The sequence below is a fragment of the Cantharellus anzutake genome (genome assembly GCF_015039405.1).
Source record: "Cantharellus anzutake strain C23 chromosome Unknown EI90scaffold_7, whole genome shotgun sequence".
Taxonomy (NCBI): domain Eukaryota; kingdom Fungi; phylum Basidiomycota; class Agaricomycetes; order Cantharellales; family Hydnaceae; genus Cantharellus; species Cantharellus anzutake.
This window is the reverse complement of record NW_024066957.1, coordinates 1405518-1422874: the sequence shown is the minus strand read 5'-3', so window position 1 is coordinate 1422874 and position 17357 is coordinate 1405518. Positions and strand designations below refer to the sequence as shown.

At 49.6% G+C, this 17357-nt stretch overlaps 5 protein-coding genes across 5 annotated transcripts; 3 read left to right on the top strand and 2 right to left on the bottom strand.

Moving 5' to 3' along the window:
- Positions 1–3972: 3972 nt before the first annotated feature.
- Positions 3973–4910, top strand: EI90DRAFT_3118183 (uncharacterized protein; the record flags this gene model as incomplete). The annotated part of the gene is made up of 2 exons (XM_039063070.1): positions 3973–4059; positions 4152–4910. The coding sequence occupies 2 exons, from the start codon at positions 3973–3975 to the stop codon at positions 4908–4910; spliced, it is 846 nt and encodes a 281-aa protein (XP_038920970.1).
- Positions 4911–8623: 3713 nt separating this feature from the next.
- On the bottom strand, positions 8624–10642 carry EI90DRAFT_3279493 (developmentally regulated GTP binding protein 1; the record flags this gene model as incomplete). The annotated part of the gene is made up of 14 exons (XM_039066679.1): positions 8624–8775; positions 8839–8961; positions 9012–9145; positions 9269–9290; positions 9342–9418; positions 9471–9557; positions 9612–9751; positions 9810–9866; positions 9918–9935; positions 9985–10090; positions 10139–10278; positions 10334–10370; positions 10471–10484; positions 10594–10642. The coding sequence occupies 14 exons, from the start codon at positions 10640–10642 to the stop codon at positions 8673–8675; spliced, it is 1107 nt and encodes a 368-aa protein (XP_038920969.1). The 3' UTR covers positions 8624–8672.
- A 171-nt stretch (positions 10643–10813) lies between these two features.
- Positions 10814–12350, top strand: EI90DRAFT_2458374 (uncharacterized protein). Its single transcript, XM_039053058.1, has 6 exons — positions 10814–10970; positions 11029–11184; positions 11258–11408; positions 11461–11935; positions 12053–12083; positions 12132–12350. The coding sequence occupies exons 2-6, from the start codon at positions 11042–11044 to the stop codon at positions 12259–12261; spliced, it is 930 nt and encodes a 309-aa protein (XP_038920968.1). The 5' UTR covers positions 10814–10970; positions 11029–11041; the 3' UTR covers positions 12262–12350.
- Positions 12351–12495: 145 nt separating this feature from the next.
- Positions 12496–15321, top strand: EI90DRAFT_2459380 (uncharacterized protein). The gene is made up of 7 exons (XM_039053059.1): positions 12496–12695; positions 12748–12832; positions 12901–13022; positions 13074–13222; positions 13277–14664; positions 14724–14761; positions 14834–15321. The coding sequence occupies exons 1-7, from the start codon at positions 12634–12636 to the stop codon at positions 14985–14987; spliced, it is 1998 nt and encodes a 665-aa protein (XP_038920967.1). The 5' UTR covers positions 12496–12633; the 3' UTR covers positions 14988–15321.
- On the bottom strand, positions 14930–17251 carry EI90DRAFT_3279492 (uncharacterized protein; the record flags this gene model as incomplete). The annotated part of the gene is made up of 5 exons (XM_039066678.1): positions 14930–15253; positions 16486–16830; positions 16882–16995; positions 17047–17188; positions 17247–17251. 5 exons carry the CDS (start codon positions 17249–17251, stop codon positions 14930–14932), a joined length of 930 nt encoding a protein of 309 aa, XP_038920966.1.
- Positions 17252–17357: the final 106 nt, after the last annotated feature.

Below are 17357 nucleotides of genomic sequence, written 5' to 3'. Positions count from 1 at the left end.
ATGCGATCTACACTGAGACGTCAAGGTAACAGCGGAACGTAGAACCGATTTCAGCCCTGATCGTTGGAGATATAAAGTGCTCAATGAGCCGGAAGGCGATGCACATAATGTTGGGCATAATACATGTGATGTTCGCAGCCGTTGTGGTGTCGTTATTGGTGGCGTCTTGAATGCAGCTATCAACAAAGGCAGCACGCCAAACAATCGTCGTGTGAAGGCGAAGGTACGTGAAGTGCGGCGGAAGACCGATCCCTGAAGGGGGTGCCAACCTGTTTGGAGATGTGACCACCAACCAATATCACAGAATTGTTGCAGGAGTATTTAAGAGTTAATTTGAGTTGGGAAAAGCGAGTATCGAATGTTGAGAGTAGCAACACGCATAATGCAAATGTGGGAATCAGCGTATTACTTCCCCACAAAGTCTAAAGAGCTGGCGGCGTAATGATACAAACGTACCCAACCAACGATGAGAACATCCGATAGTAACTCTCAGACCCGAATAGTCGCCGTCCCACCCACGCGGCATCGACACACCGACTTATTCCCCCAGACGTCAATTTGACATATAGGGGCGTAGCACCAGTACCAGCAATCAGGAGAAAAGTAAAACCATGTGAGTTTGACACGGTAGAGCAGCATTGATCCTTGCTTTTCAACACCACTCACACGATGCAGGTGCGAAGTACGAATGATGGGGTGCTGCACACAGAGATCAATCGCAGGCTAGGGTCCACCTGGGTCCCTTCTCGTGTCTCAAAGTGGCGTGTCTGACCCAGAGTTGGACAGTTTGAGAAAAACACAAGTCCTCCAGAGAATCGCAAGTTCGCAAGGTATCCTGAGCTAGCCATAAGTAGAACGTTAATTTTTATGCGTCCTTTACGCTACCGATCCGACTGCAGGCACAATGTAGTCTAGTAATGCTCGCCACAACTCAGCAGCGAAGTATTGGCTGCTGCACCTTTGCGGTCCGAACAGGTCCGAAGCAACTTTCAACTGCATGTGCAAGCGTTCTGTGGCAGTGCTGAAACTGCTTTCTGAGTCATAGAGCGTTCAAGTGCTAAATCTTTCGACAGGGGAATTGGATAAAGGGGCTAACACACCGTTGCTATCGAGTAATTAGTTCAATCATCAAAATGATGTTACGGCCGCAACATTGCCCTGTACACACGCAAGGTAGGTGCTGGGTCACAAAGTCGAATGTTCCATCCTATCGTTGGATAGGATCCCAAAATCTAGGAGTAGCTATCACCCGGTTTCGCTACAAGTGGCTCATGTACCTGCAACTCGAACGTCGCAACAAGATTCGCTCCATAAGTCAACGTTCAGCTATCGAACATCTCCATGAATCCAGACCGATACGTGCCTTCCCCCCGGCTTCCATGCATACATACACATCTAGTTCACTTCCCGTCCGAATCTGATCGATCCGTACCCTTCGCCCAAAACACTTGCTCCCAGCGAAATGTACACCATCCCGGCCTATTCTGCACAAATGCACAATACGTACATATTAGCCAGTGCTTCTACTTCCATACTTCCAGAGACCAAGACCCAGCATCTAGGACCCAGATCACCCTGATCAACGCACATCCCCACACACAGGTGACCCGCCGGTATATAACTGGCCATTCATAATTGATGATACCGCACGACCCTAATTTCTCATTGATGGGCTGCGATCGAGCAAGTACACCCTTGTCCAGCTCGATCAATCACAGCAACTCCTCACCGCTTCCTGACTTGGCTGGCAATATCAGCGGCATACCACTCAGACGAAGTTAGCCATAGGCCGGAAAACTGTACGAACCGTTATCTCAGCTTATAGATCAGGGGCCGATATACAAAACAGTTCTAGGTGCCTTTTCGCTTCCCATGCTGCTGAATTCTAATCAGTAAAGAACATATGTACGCTTGCGTGGGCCGGAAGGGTAAGGGAAAGAGCACCTGCCACGAATAACTGGAGCTTCTCAGACTAGCCGACCGACCTAGATACGGTATATACACGTCAAACTACATGGGCTTCCTACAGGAAGTGAGTCGCGTCCAATATGCCGCTACGCGCTAAGCCAGCAATATACTACAAACTGAAGCAGCCTGATCCTACTACGACAGGATCATGTATGTTCGCTTTTGATTCAATAGACAATGGCAGGGTTCTAGGTCTTCGTAACCAGCTCATGCGTGGTAGGGAATGAATGCACTGATCGTTGCACACATTCGCTGGATCTGTGGAACCCTAGCGATCAAGCATCGAGATATAGATATAGACGAGTGCGGACGGGGAATTAGGTATATCGATATTCCATATCCCCGCTTTTCATCGACTTTCATCTTCTACGTCCGAAGCCCTGGTTCTTGTTACAATATCATGACATTGATACTGATGGACGAATGCTTAAAGGGCACGTAAGGCCGCCTTATGTTGGGCCGAGCCGCCAGTGATGGTATTTGATACTGCACCGTCGAGCAGAAGGGCAGTGAAAGCGGGGTGCCGAGTATCGGAGATTTTCCGGGTGCATTGTTGCCACAGCACTATGAAGCTGGAAAGAAGCTGACCGGGCCTTCACGATTTGACGCTAAAACCAGAAGCAAGCTACAAGTCTATGCAAGATGCACAAGACCAACACAACAACGGCTGCTGCTGCTGCAACCCATGATCTTCGGGAATAAGGAAGTGCTAGTACTATATATTATTGTGCAGGGTGCGGGATGAGTGCTTCGACGGCTCGACTCGGAAGGGGGTGGTATTGTCTAAAACCACAATGCTGCCCGTCTGGAGTGCAGAAACGTCGCATCCTGGTTCCCAGTCGTGAGATTGTGGGTCATACAGTGGAGAGGCAGCGTTCAATGAACGAGTGTGATCGCAAGGCGGTACCGGTATCCATCAATTGCGGGATGTGCGCATACATCAAGTCGTGGCTTGATGGGATATATCCGTATGGAAAGACCAGGACTCGGTAGGATTCGGTGTGAGTATCGGGTTGTCGGGAAGAAAGGGGTGCGTGGGCAGGCATCGGTGTGCTGGAACTAGGCTGTGTGGAAGAAGAAATGTACGGGTGAAGCAATACGGTATACAGAGTCATTTTTTCGAGCAAATAGATATGGAAGAGCTATGACTGGAAACATTTTGCGTGGCAGACAGCTTGATTGGCCACAGCAGATAGTTTCCTTGAGAAAGGGCCTCAAATTGTGCACTGGAAATAAGTAATCACCATTTCCAACACAAGAGTTATGATATATCTGGTGCCCCTGAGGTCCCAACAGCGTTTACGGTGGCGATTGTCGCCTAAAAGTGCTTTTGTCTGAGGCCAATTTGCAATAGATAAGGAGAGAATACATTTCCAAAGGAGACTGGCGCTTAAGCGGATTGAACGGGGCGCTTGAGCGAATGGCGCTTCGGGCCGGCTATAAGCGGAAGGCGGTGAACCTCTATTCGCGGGTATTCGGATCCGGGAGGGCAGGAGAATTGGAACGCGAAACCACATGGAGGAGCGGTGCGGAGAACAGGCCGGTGACCGCTGGGACCCATGCACGAAAGTGGTGTGTGTGAGCGGTCGTGCACAGGGTCTGACGGTGAGATGAGGGTGACATTACTGATTTGGGATTATCAGCTTGGTGTCCGGAAGTGTGAGGCTGGCTCGACCATTCGGACCGCAACCTCCCTTTTGAGCGATGCAACCAAAAGAGTGAAGGCGTTAGAGAGATAAACAGGAGCGATCGATCTGCCACGGACGTTTTTTACTCGTTAAAACAATTCTGACTTGCACAAAATAAAAATTCAATGGGATTTCCCTTTACAATACACTCCGCAAAAATTCGCCGCGAATGTACAAATATAATCCCCATGGCCCGCAATGTCTCTCCTTCCTTCCGCTCTCCTCTCTTCCTCCTCTCTGACTTGCCCTTGCAGACTCACACACAATAATAGTCGCCTTGACGCTTACATTGCCAAGAGCTACCAAGTCTTACACCATGAGCAGAATCGAAGTGGACGATCTCGTCGCCTCTTTCTCCTGCCAACATATCGGACAAGAACAGATTGACTTGGCCAACCTACAGGTGCGTGGGCGAGCCTTTCGAAATGAGGGCTACAGTGGCGTTCTCAAGCCGTGAAATGAAGAACTGGTGCACTGACTCTCACATTCTGCCAGGCCCAGTTGCGGCATTCGTTGCCAGCATACAACCCAGCAGCAATGACTGCATCCACTCCCTCGCCCCTCCAAACCCCCTATAATCACCCGTATCATTCTCAACAACCCCCTCAGCATTCGGGCGTGGCCATTCATATTTCGTCCCACCACTACAGCTCTCCCAACGCCGGTACCGCCGTGACCCATACCACTCCAGTCTCTACGCCAACTCAGACACTCACGCTGAATGCACGGGACCAGCTTTCCACGGCTCAGAGCTCTCCTTTCCATCCGAGTTTGGGTGGCCGAAGCCGCAGTACCAGCCGGACGCGGGGCGCAGCTCCCGCTGCCGGTGTACGCAACAGAAGCGGCAGCATCATGAACATGGGAAGTATTAGCCAGTCAGATTGGGATGAAATGGACGAGGTGGAGGAAGAATTGGGTAACGGCGATGCGATGGATGGCGAGTATGATACATGCGAGGCACAACAGCATCAACAACAACTGCCTCATCCTCAATCTTATTACAACCATCAGCAACAGCATCATTACATCCCTTCAACCCCTAATCCATCCTTCACTCGTTTAACATCTGCACACCTGCAATCAACGCCTACTTCTCATCAAAGCGCTTTCGCAACATCCGATCCATTCTACCTCGCTACGCTCAAAAGTACGCAAGCTACAACTGCGAGCTCCGCTACATCTTTCCTCAGACCAGCTATAGGATTCGGATCACAATTTCCCACAAGTGCCTCATCCAGGGCCCCCGCATTCTAAACTGCTTCCCCGATTCGCTCTCAAACCGCCCGTAGCAAACCGCCCGTAGAACATCTAAGCCGCTCCGCCCGCTCACACACAAATATAGACACTCAGAGTGCACTGGGGTCTCGATTCCTGAATTCATGTTAATATGAGGGTGCAGCTCCGGCCATGCGCGTCCCGTGTCCCGCGTCTTCCGACCTAGACTTGTAACACACGTTTATCCATAACATTCCCGTCATTTCCTTCTCCTCACGATAACTACACAAACACAAAAGAAGCATATAACTTAAACGGCCCTAACTCGCTTCTCGCGTTACCCGTTCAACACGCGAAGAACATATGTACGTGATATCATGAATATCATGATGTTTTGCATCGTGCGTTGCCTTCCAAAATCCATTCCAGAAACATCACGCCGCCACGCGTATAAGTCGTATAAATCCCTCATTTTCCAGGATTTACTTCATACTCGTCCTCGCCCGCTGCTATTGCTCTTCACTCCACCATGATCAGATGTTTGTTCACCGGTGAGCGTTCTCCCGCTGAAATAGTACGTAAAGAAGAGTTCAACACCGGTTGGCCGGTTCGTTCTCTTCTTTTGCATCGGGTGGCGATCTGCATCTGCATGCAAATCTGCTCGAGATAAGGCGGGAGAGCTGTGCGGTGCTTGCTTTCGCTCATTCTGAAACTTACTGCCGTTGGGGGGTTCTCCCTGTGTTCACGCTGTTTATTGTGGCAGGATACCCAGCACCCCTTCTGCGCTGCCGTTCAAAGCAAACACGCGCCTGACTACGGTCCCTCTTTTTCCTCATTTTCAGCAGACGTTGGAGTTGGGAGAGGTTTTTCCTCTTATGGATTGTTACTGCAAATTGACAATTCCGGTGTGAAGAGAGCCTGGAAGGTCGGGGGATTTCCGCGGCAGTTTGCCTCTTGAGTTTGCAATTCATCGCCTGTTTGGGATTTGAGGAGGCGAGGCGTTGCTAGGGGCTTTTGTGGGTGGAACGCGGATGGCCGAAGGCTTTGGCTCGGAGTTCGGGAGAGGGTTGGATCTTGGGTTTGAGATTGGCTGTAGGATCGAGATTGGAGTTTAGCTTTGGGGGGCCCTTCTTGTCGCTGGGGGCGTGTCGATCCCTCCACTCTTGACATCTATGATTTCCTTTCGCCCGTCCGGAGATGGAAGCAAAAAGAGGGGATCTTGAGCGGCAAACGACATTGGAAGGAATGCTATTTGTCGTCTCATTGGTTCATGGTTACTGCGAGAAACGTTTCTTTCGGGCTGTGCAACTAAGCCCCCAATTTTGACGCTCGCTCGCCTGCGCGCGGCAGATTTTCAACACACTCTAAATTTCTTAATGCCATCATCGCCATTGGAGTCCCTCTTCCTCTTCCGTGACTAGGTCATTCCCACACCATCACGTCGCGCAACCAATCTCAGAAGCAAATCGAGTGGGAGACTGTGATTCCCCTCCAATCCAGTTTAGGCGAAACCTCGTCGGTGAACTTCTATCTCTCACCCACATAGTCGTTCAGCCCTCCCTTCGCCATACTTTGCCCTTTGTGACTACGTCTCTCACCATTTGTAGTAACGAACAACCGCACAGCAATATGCCGTTATCAGGAACCCCCTTTTTCATTCCGCGTCACGCCTGGCTCTTAATCACAAGGCCTGATGATAACGGTAATTCTCACCCACTCGCTCGCCCAGTTGCAAGGCCCTCTTTCCGCTTTCCGATCATGAAATACAGAATGAAAGTTCTTTTTTCATCCAGCGTTAATACACTGCAGGTCGTCAATTCTCTCGCCTATAGCTCCATCCTCTTTCCTCTTTATCCCTCCTGCGTTTGTCTCCTACACCTTTGCCTCGTCACCTGTCTATGAACATCTGGGCGTTCGTCGAGGCATGGGCGACTCCGCACCACCACGCGTCTTTCATTTCAGTATTCGTCCCGCTTCCCGTTGAGTTACGCGCGTATTGTCTCATGCACATTGTTTCTTCCTTTCTTTGTGCTCCTTACACCATACGCCCTACTACGACGCTTAGAATGAGCTGCGGGGGTTGGCGTATGCATTCTGACCTTCCCGTCCACGTTCGTACACCCTTTCCGTGTTTGTCTTGCGCACGTGGGATAGCACCGTGACTCACTGGGAAACATGGGATTTTCGACGCGAGCTGAAAGTTTCTCTTTTGTGGCTTCTAAGACGTTTTCATCATGCCTTTCATCTGTTGCATGCGTACGGTTTATCATTTTCATTTTTGTTGCACTTACAACGCCTCGTTCGACCGTGGTGCTTCTTTCTTTGTCTGCTCTCCCCTTTCTTAGGTCCCGGAGCTCCCCTCTTCTACAACGGCGGCAATGCGAGGACTCCTGTCAGCATCTCAATTCTCATTCAACACCATTGCAAATACAAAAGCATTTTTCATTCTACCTTTTTTTTCTGTACTACATTTCACGCGCCAGTTCTTTCTCAATTGTGAACAGTGCACTTCCTCTTCTCTCGCATGTACTGTAGCGTCACAAAATATACTCGAGCCCTGGTAGAGTGGATTGGAACAAATGACCGGGGGTTCTTTCTTACTCCTTGAGCTCATGTTTTTAGTGCGGCCGACCATATTGGGCTCCAAGGGCGATTTGGGTGTACCGTCATGGGACCCGACAGACAATTCCTCGCGGGCGCCCGGTTGCCCGGATCGGAACTTCATGCCGTGTTGGAACTCTATGTGGGGATCGGAACACTAGAAGCCCCTGATGGTGAGTGCGATCCAGGATAGCGAAGCTCAGGCGGGCATAGGCAGATGTTCGGAGCCCATTTTGTCTTCAAAAGAATGGAATGAAGTGCACAAAGGAAGTTCTCGCATCTTTCCGAGCCCCCTCGCGCGGTCGTGTTAAGCCGACTCCGGTAGCCGGGGCCAACGCCCAGCCTACGCCATAGAAGGATAATGTGTTTGACAGTATAGGGTGCTAGATTCCTAGTTGGACATCAATCAGGAACTAGACGTGGGAAGTGGGAAGTGGGGTGTGGGGTAATAAGCAGTTTAGATGCGTCACGCATAAGACACAATGGCTATTAATTCAATCCCTGAGGACTAAACCGAAGGACGGCCACACGGTATGTTGGGGATGGATGGGGCAACACCCAATGGATCAGTAAACCAGTCCTGCTGCGGTAAACGGGCTATGTATCTCAATGGGGAGACGGATATGATATAGAACCTCCGTCATGGGATTGCCGGGAAGAGGGGGGAGGGGTGGTGAGTAAGCCACCTAGTGTGGCGGGGAGTTCCTTGAGTTGACAATTAGCTTCAATGCTTCCAGAAGCTCAATGCAGAGAATGATAGGAACGTAATCTTGTACGGCATAGGAGATACGGTAGGTGGTAACTTTCCGGGTCACAGGCAGGTGTTTTGTGGGAACATTGCAACTCCATCGTGGGTGTTTACCAGCCGAGCGCATGTTTTCCCACCCTGGGATGTTTTGAAGATGTTCTAGAACAATGTCTAGCTGGATGTCCGTTGCGCAAGTCTGTCAGCCGGGCCGTGTAAAAACTGAGATGGCGTCACAAGGCAGGATGCACGGTCAAGTCCGTGCGGACACATAGGTGGCGTGTCCACCAAAGTAATACTCGTGGCGATAGGGGAACCCCAAACGAACAGGGACAGCGTCTCACGAGAACTACGCTCAAACCAGTGATCAGGGCATCATTCAGTCGGCCACTTCGGCCAAGGGAGCATTGTGCATGAGAAATCTCAAGCAACACTTCAATTGTGAATTCAGCAATCTACTTCTTGACCAACTGCACTATATCTTCATCTTCAAGCACATGATCGAGTCCAACTTTCTGTCCCCGCGAATGCTTGGCACTGGTACCCCATACTGTAGCACTGCAACACAATCCAAAGGCATTTCAGAACGTGGGGGTGCAGCAGTATGTTAGTGGTACGCACTACTTCAATTGTTTGGCTATTTCCTTGTGAATTGAATTGCAGAAATCCTCAACGGTAGAGCGACCGCGTCGCAAGACAACAGGCGCCGTGTAGTCGGGTGTTTGGCCGCGAGGCTTTGTGTACCTGAAATGGAGCGTTAGGTGGAACTTAGAGATATCCCCACCATCACTAACACTCGCACTAGATCGAGCATCTCCCACATGATGTCGAGAAGTTCATCAATGTTCCACCACTCTTTTGACGATATAGGCACAGAGTCCGGAATTCTGTATAAAATATCCAGCTCTTCAATTGATATCGCGTCGATCTGCAGATTGAGATTGATAATGTCCCCAAAAAAAAAGAAAAATTATGGACCTTGTTTAACACCTAGGAGTAAGGAAGGTCCCTGTAAGATTGAGAGAACTGTTGACGCAAGCACAACACGCACATAAAGCGCAGGTATGTAAACCCTGATGGATTCTGTCAGATCGTGCAATAAGTTCATACGATGTGTGTTCTACCTATTGCCTTCCACGACATCTATCAAATCGTCTGGGGTGGCATCCGGCTGCCGGATCGCCACATCTGCGTTCGCAATCTGAATAGTGTGCGTGACCCATGTAAATCAGTGAACTTGAATGTTTGCGCACCCTGTATTCACTGAGAACTGCTTTTACTTCTTCCGTATCGATTTTTGTCAGGGCCACCGTGTTGGTGATGTTGATTCCGCCTTTGTCCTGTTTAGTAAATAAACGTGAAGGGCCCGGATCCAGCCAACAGGATGGAAGTACCTTCTTTTTGACTGTGATAGCAGGTGGCTTTTTGTTCAACCGAATACCGAAACCTTCGAGTTCGGCTTCGATCACTGCTTTATCTCCTAGTGGTTTTTGGACATCTAAAACGATAAAAATCAAATTGCACGTCCTGGCCACTGAAAGAAAAGCGTTGATCGCTTGAGCGGCATGTGCAGCTACGAGGATGCAACACACCGGCAATAACTTGCCGTCCACGGCCACGGCCATCTTTGGCGCCCTCGATAATGCCAGCTAAAGGGATCGATGAAGGGAAGCTGATGATAGGTCCCAGACATGACGTACGAAGATCTAACACTTGTACTGCTCGCGGTTAGTAACGCGAACCATCGAAGGTTTGAGTGACACCTACTCGGTGCACCATGGACTTTGAGCGTCCCTGGAACCGTTGTAAGGGTCGTAAATGCGTACTCAGCCACTTCTGAGTGGGTTCCAGTCAATTTTGTCATAAGTGTGGACTAATCAAAGAAGTCAGGTAACGATTGAATGAGAGGATTCACATTCACACTTCCCTTCCCTACGGACGGAAATCCAACGAACCCCACGGAGGCGATCCCTGTCCGAGCAACATCAAACCCAATACCTCCACCACCCCCGCTTCCTCCAGATGGAGTCAACAACTCTCGCCTCGCTTTCGCAAGCTTAGCTAGGTCAGGACTCAGTGAGGAAGGATATGAGGACTCATGACAATTTTGATATACCTTTCAATAGACCTAAATGGTAGCTGAAAGGGGCGTACTCTCAACTCATCTCCTGTGCCACAAGCTTGATGATTACCTAGTAGCCTATTTGCCCATCAAGCTTGGTGCGATAATAATAATACGAGACTGAGACTCACTTTGTTCTTTTGAGCTGTTGAAGTTAAAAAGGTGAATATTTGTTACGGCTTTCCAAGTCATCACATACTTCGCGCCTGAGATCACCAGTTCAAAAATAGTTCGAGAATTGGCAAAATTGGTACTTGCCATCTCATCTTCGATCTCTTTTATCTTCTGCAACGTGGTTGCCATGTTTTTTTTTTCCGTCCCCCTTCAAGAACGATTCACGGGTGCAGTGTCAACCGTGTGTTTTAGAGCCTTATCAATTTAAAAAGAATCCGAAGCACGTGCCAAATCTCAGTTAAATTGTGTCCAGTGAAATCCAATTCGATCACGAACTGCTGCCGCAGCAAAAGCTCCTTCATCCAACCCAAGATCTGTTGGAGGTACGCACAATCGCGCCATGAGGCACATGCTGTCGTCCGATTGCTGAGGAGCACGTGACATTTCCTATCACATCTATTACTTCGGACTCGTCCGTGTCCAGACATTGTATCTACGGACTAGACCTCCATAGCCGGTGACTATTTCGTTGGCATCAGCGGGAGGCGTGCGAGTGTTGCTAAAATAGACCGCAGCACCGAGCTTGCGATGGTGTTATATTGGTCAGAGAACATTGGCATAAATGGACAAAAGTTGGCCGCAGTGCGGTTCCCAAAGCCTGTTGTCGCCACCTCCATCCGCATTGTCCCTGATGGGATCGCGCCATTTGCATCTCTTCCATCCATTGTTGGGTGGGTATAACACTTTATCCCCAAGCCAGCAGTTATGGGGAACCTGATATTAACTGTTGTCCCTTGGCAACAGCCAGACGCAGCCGAGCGCGTTTTCCTTGCGCATTTACTTCAATGTGCAGCAGTCACAATCATCTGACAAACAGAGGCCATCCAACACTTTGATTCCAATTGACGTCGTTTACGATGGGAACTTAATAGAATTGCCCTTGGATAAGGAAGGAGTGCGTTCACAATTGCTGACGTGAAACACTTGTGCCTTGACCTCGTTCTTAGATCACCACCCGGTTAGTCATTTTTGAAGGCGGCTTCGACAGGTTAAGTGTTGTTATTTATGGCATCCATGCCACCGAGTCACTCGAACTTCCTAAACATCTCCAGGCCACTATTCCGACATATCATCCTTCAGTATTGCTTCACTCTAGCATCCCAGAGCTGCCATTATATGCTCGGGTTACTGATGCAGACAAACCTTCCAGTCTGGTAGAACGATTGATAGCAGAGTATCATGACAAATGCTCCCTTGACCTTATATTGAGACAGCTCACGTCGGCTGCCACCGAGCTGCACTTACAAGCCAACGGGAATGGCCTCCACAATGGAGGACCAAGCAAATTAGCAGACTGCGTCACCTCTGAAGTATCAGACATTAAGTGGCTTGATATGGCTGTTGATGTGTCAGGCTCACCTACCCTCGCCCATGTGCCAGCAGAGGTGGATAAGTTTTTGGCTCGAATTGGTGCAAGTTTCGGTGAGTCTACAGCCTTGTATATGAGCGGTTTGCTCATCCTGTTCCAGAGAGCTTAAAGGGGTTTCTGGATATCGATCTTGGAAATTACTATTTTCAAATATTGCGCAATCTTTCCAGACAACCAGATTATGTTCTCCTTCATTTTCTTGTGCGTCTCTACGTTCATAGCCTCACAATGAGCCTCAAACCTATCCAGCAATCCAGCCTTCTGCATAACTTTCTTTCTTCTCCTGTTCCCCAACCATTGCCCTTGCAGTTGCTTTTGGATGCCGTGGCAAATCCCCACGTGGCACAGAGTATGCGGGAGGAGAACGCTTTCTATTTGAATCAAATTGACGCCAATCCGGCCTTATCACCTCAGGTGCATGAAATAGCAGCACGCATCCGAATGCGATCTGACGGTTGGGCACTCTACGAGACATCGTTGAACTCCCCGGAGAGGCCCCTTGACTCAAGCGACACCGACCGCAAGTCCCTCATTGCCTGGATCAAAGATATGATTCATGATGCGGAGGCGATTCCTGCTTTTCTATTCAGCCATATTGACAACCCTCCGGGAAATACATCCCACCCAATCCTGCCGTTCAAAGACATCGAACGCTCCCACAGTATTGTTTCGCTCCATGCTTGGTTGCGTGCCTGGATTGGTGTTACGTCAACCATGATGGCGTTGGGATGGGCGTGCATGAAGTTGGATTATGATTTGGTCTCTGTCCTTGCGCGATTGGGTGTGCTTTGGCACAGGAGTGCTTACCAAGAGGTGAGAACTTTAACATATCGCTTCCCCATCGTCTAAGCCGAGTCTCGGACAGGTCCTTGAACTCGGACGCTCATATGAACATGTGGATCATCACATTCGTGCATGCTGCTATAATAATAACACACCTGAGGACCTCTGTGAGTTGTTGGGAAAGATCATATCTCTCCCTCGTGCCTCACTGCCAACGGCGATATCGCGCGACGAGGCTCTCGACGCTGTAGAATCGATAGCTAACGAGTTGAGACGTTTAGAGATTAGTGGTGGAATGATTAAAGATGATGTTGGGATTGCCACATTGAGACAATCAATATTCGTCATTGCCCAGTGGTTAGCATCCCCATCATTTTCCGCCACTTTGTTTAGTTCGGTGCCAAGCAGCCTTGCGCACATCCTGACACAGAGTGGTCAAATGGCAATCAGCCTGATAGCGGCACGAACCTCACCATTCCGGAACACACACCCGGCGACACAGTCTATCGAGCCAGAAACCCTTGTCAGTTTGACTCTCGTGAGTCTCCAAGCCTTGGGTGTGATCATGTTCAAGGCATCACCCACTCCCGCTGACAGTAAGGAGATTGCAGGGTTGTTAGTCAGGACAATGTGCCTTTCCCGTAACCCGATACCCCAGTCACCTTCCATACGATTCGCTCACATGGAAGAGGCATGCCTTACTATTGTCTGTGCTTCGCTCCAGGCAGCTGAAGGAGATGAATCACCTCCAAATCTGATTATGGACGTACTGGAATATTCATTGGAAAACGCGTTGATCTTGATAAGTGCAATCGAAGTCACATTGGCATTCTTACTTCGAGTGTTGGACGAAGCCAAAAATGGACGGGTCCCGATGACCAGCCTCGATTACGGTCTCACAATGGCTGCACCTGTCGTTTGGGAACTTCTCGCCCGGGCTCCATCACATCTACGAGCATCGGCAATCCATGTATTCCGCTCATCTTCGCTATCTGATCTTAGTGCCTGGATTGTTGAGCAGCAGCTGCTATCGATCCAGACAGCGGCTCGCACGCTTTCATATGCAACCCAAGGAGACGTTCGCGGGGATTTGCTTATTTCGCATCTGGACTCGGGTCTAGCGTGCCTACAGTCACTGCAGCAGCAGCCTGACAGTTATGGCGGAGTCCTCATCGATGAAGGATTGGCACCGGTTTTGTCATCTGCACTGATGGACTTGTATGAAGCTGGGATTCAATTAACGAGCGCTCAGTTGGTCTGCTTGAGACTTTGCGAAACCATGAACTTACCTGGCCCGGATTTGCCTGCCACTGTAGCTTTGACAATTCTCCGTGGGTGCCGCAGTACCAGTCCCGTCGCTTCAGGCATGGCGAATATCCACCACAGTCGGGCCGCGGTTGGCTCGCCGAACGTAGCCAGTGATGGGAAGGTAGCTGCGTCGATCCTCACCGAACTTGGCCAGCTTGTCAGTCTCTTAATCTCGGAGGATGGGCTGCATGAATTGGAGGAGCCTTCTGTAGTTGCAGAGGACATCGTTGCGTTGATTCAATGGGGGATTAATAATCATGGAGCCTCGGGTACCTTCCATGAAGGATCTAACAAATACTTTCATACTTTAGTGTCTTGGATGGCAGATGTGTTACCGATCGAGAAATTGTCTGCACTGGACACCATCACCGCCAACTATTTGCCCCTTAATGCATCCCCAATCTTGCTGCCGCCAATTGCCACACAAGCTAGTCTCAGTACCTCCATTACTGAGCTCAGATATGCTCTTGACCCCAGTTCCCCTACTTTACCATCGACGCCCCTGCCGAACCATGACAAGGACCAATCCAGCATTGACAACCCTGGGATAATGGCGAACCTTGTTTCTCCTCCGATTCTACGATCACCAATAATAAGCATGGGGACATTGCCCAAACGTTACTCGAACAATGATTTCCGTCAGATACGTCAAGCCTCCAGCGCATCCAGACCACCATCCACCCACGTCGACGTAAGTCCACCCAAGCAGGGGCTCTTTTCGCATTGCTTACTATACATCTTTAATGAAAGGACTTCACTGCAAACGGGCTGGCATCACCATTACCTGAGTAGTGTTTATTTGCGCCACACATACCTGATACCTCGCGACATATCTGATATCAGTGTCTAAATTGATCCAGATCGATAATCATAAAGATAACGAAGATTGTACAATATAACAATCCACAATATAACGAGCGAGCAGAAGAGTTGGGGTTTAAGACAACTGAAAATGATCATGAACGTAATGAACTGCGCAGTCGAGGATGTGGGGAGTTTGCAGTCGAGAAATAATGGTCGACTTCGGAAATCTCCGAAGGGGCACTCGGGGAAAAGGAAACAGGTGATGGGGAACGGGGGGATGACGGAGTGACTACACTGAGTCTCGAGCTCCCAAGATGGAATGTCCGCTTTCTTTTCGCCTTTGTAGGCTGTCGCTCAGGAGGTGTATTAGACCCTTTGGTTTTTGATAACTTTGCCAAGGGCTGTCTATGATGGGGAACGCTCCGCACGGTGAAATGTTCAACAGAACGGGTAAACGGTGAAAGAGTATGGTTGGACTGGCTGAGAACAGACAGTTGGGCAGCATTATGGGCACCAGGCAGGAGGGCATCATCATTAGAGGGCGATTCAATGCCATGATTGATGTCAAATGAGGAATCAAGTGATATACTGAAAGGTTGTGCAATAGAATTTTTATGTCGTCGCATGCCAGAGAGTTCACCATCCTCGGCTTCTGTAAGGGGAGGTTCGGAAGAAGCAGGCGTGGAGAGCGTTCTTGTGATGGCTCCACTACTCGACCTCGAAAGGAATGAGGATTCTGGGGAGTGATGGGGAGTGCTGTGGCTAAACCAGGTCGGTTCTAGACGACTACTGGACGGATCATTTTTGTACCTCTCTAAACTGTGCTGGTGTCCAGAGAATAAGGGGTTCATGAGCCGAGGCATCAGGGAATCATTCTCTACGCGCCTCTCGCGACTGGACGGACTAGCAATGGAAGAGTGGCCTCGATGTATGCTTTTCTGGGAATACATGGAAGCACCTGACTCCGCCGAGCCACGGAAAGAATTGACCCATGAATGGAGCGGGATGTGAACGTTCGTGCAGTCACCCGTTGAGCGACTCGAAGGAACGTGAGAAAATGAAGGGGTAAAAGGCGACAATTTTCCAGGCGTCGCACGGGAATGGTATATCCTCGGCCGTGCAACCCTACCACCACCAACGGCGGGATAATACTCGTGGTCTCCCCGAGAATGTTGTGCCGATTCCACTTCATCATACTGGGTCTCGCCTCGATCAACTGAGACTTCAGTCCGATCAATATCCAGCATATCATCCTCCTCAGCGGCTTCCTCGGTTAAATCCCCTAATCCTCTGCTCGGGACCCATAAGCGACCCAATAAACCACGGGTGCCCGTTCCAAATCCAGTGTCAGGTCTTAGGCCATATGTTGGGTCATAATCCTCAATCCCAGGAACAGACACGTCTGAACTATCTTTAGGAGTCCTTGGAGAAGATGCAAAGGAAGTATCGGATGTCGCGGGCGACACCAATCTTTGACGTGATGGAGCAACTGCAAAAGCTGAATGCGCTCGAGAAGGAAAGGCTTGGTCAATCGAGAGGCGACGGGAGAAAGTCGCTGTACTTAGGGAAACTGGTGGTCGGAGACGCAGTGATGGATGTGGGGGGACACGAAGCCGTCCAAAAGTCACAGGAGCTGACATCGTTTCGAGAGCCCCATCTTCTCCGATGATGAGATTAGGTCTTTTCTCTTGAGGTAGGGGGTTTCGACTTTGGTATTTCCAGGGATCCAACGTTGACTTAATCTGTGAATTATCCCCGGGAGATCCTCACGAAACATCTCCCGTAGCTGATCCTCGATCTCCTTCTGAATATACTTTTGAATGACTACTATGGGGTCAAAGGTGCTGTTGACATCGACATTCTGCAATGGATCCGTTTTAAAGACTAGAGTGATCCCTTTCAGCTTAGAAACGACCAGGACGACATATGCGTTGAGTCGAAAATTGGACAGCCGTAGTTCCATGGGAACCACAAGGGATTTTTGCGCCGCCAGAATACCACGAGATCCGCCCAAAAGGTCCATGCCCGGTTTCTTGTGGTGGAGTGGATTCGCCTGCAGGGAATAAGTTCCGGTTAAGACCACAGGACAATACAGCAGACCGACCTGCACTTTAGTCCTCAGCACAATGTAAGCGTCACCAGCGTAGCTAAGTTTGAAGATGCCGCGAAACTGATCCACGGCTAGATCACCTATTCCATGTATTTGTAGTTCAGGTGGCTGGTGCAAGTGAATGACGTGGTTGGACGTTGAATATGTAACACGTCTTACCTGCGTCCCCATCTCTAACTCCACTACTTCAATGCGATCCTCAATGATGGGAGGCTTAGGCCCCTTGTTCAATGCTGCATCCAACACCTGCTTGGTGTCGGCATGGAATTTCTCCGAGAACCGTGGCCAGTTAAAAGAGAAACTACCATAGAGAATGCGTCAAATTGTCTTTAACAATGAGTTAAACGTGTTCGATGAACCTCATGGCCGTAAAGCCCCTCAAGAGGGGTTGCCAGACAACGTCAATGCAATGTCCCACAGAAGGGTGCTGCAAACTCGGCAAACTCCCGTAATTTTTACCACCCAAATTG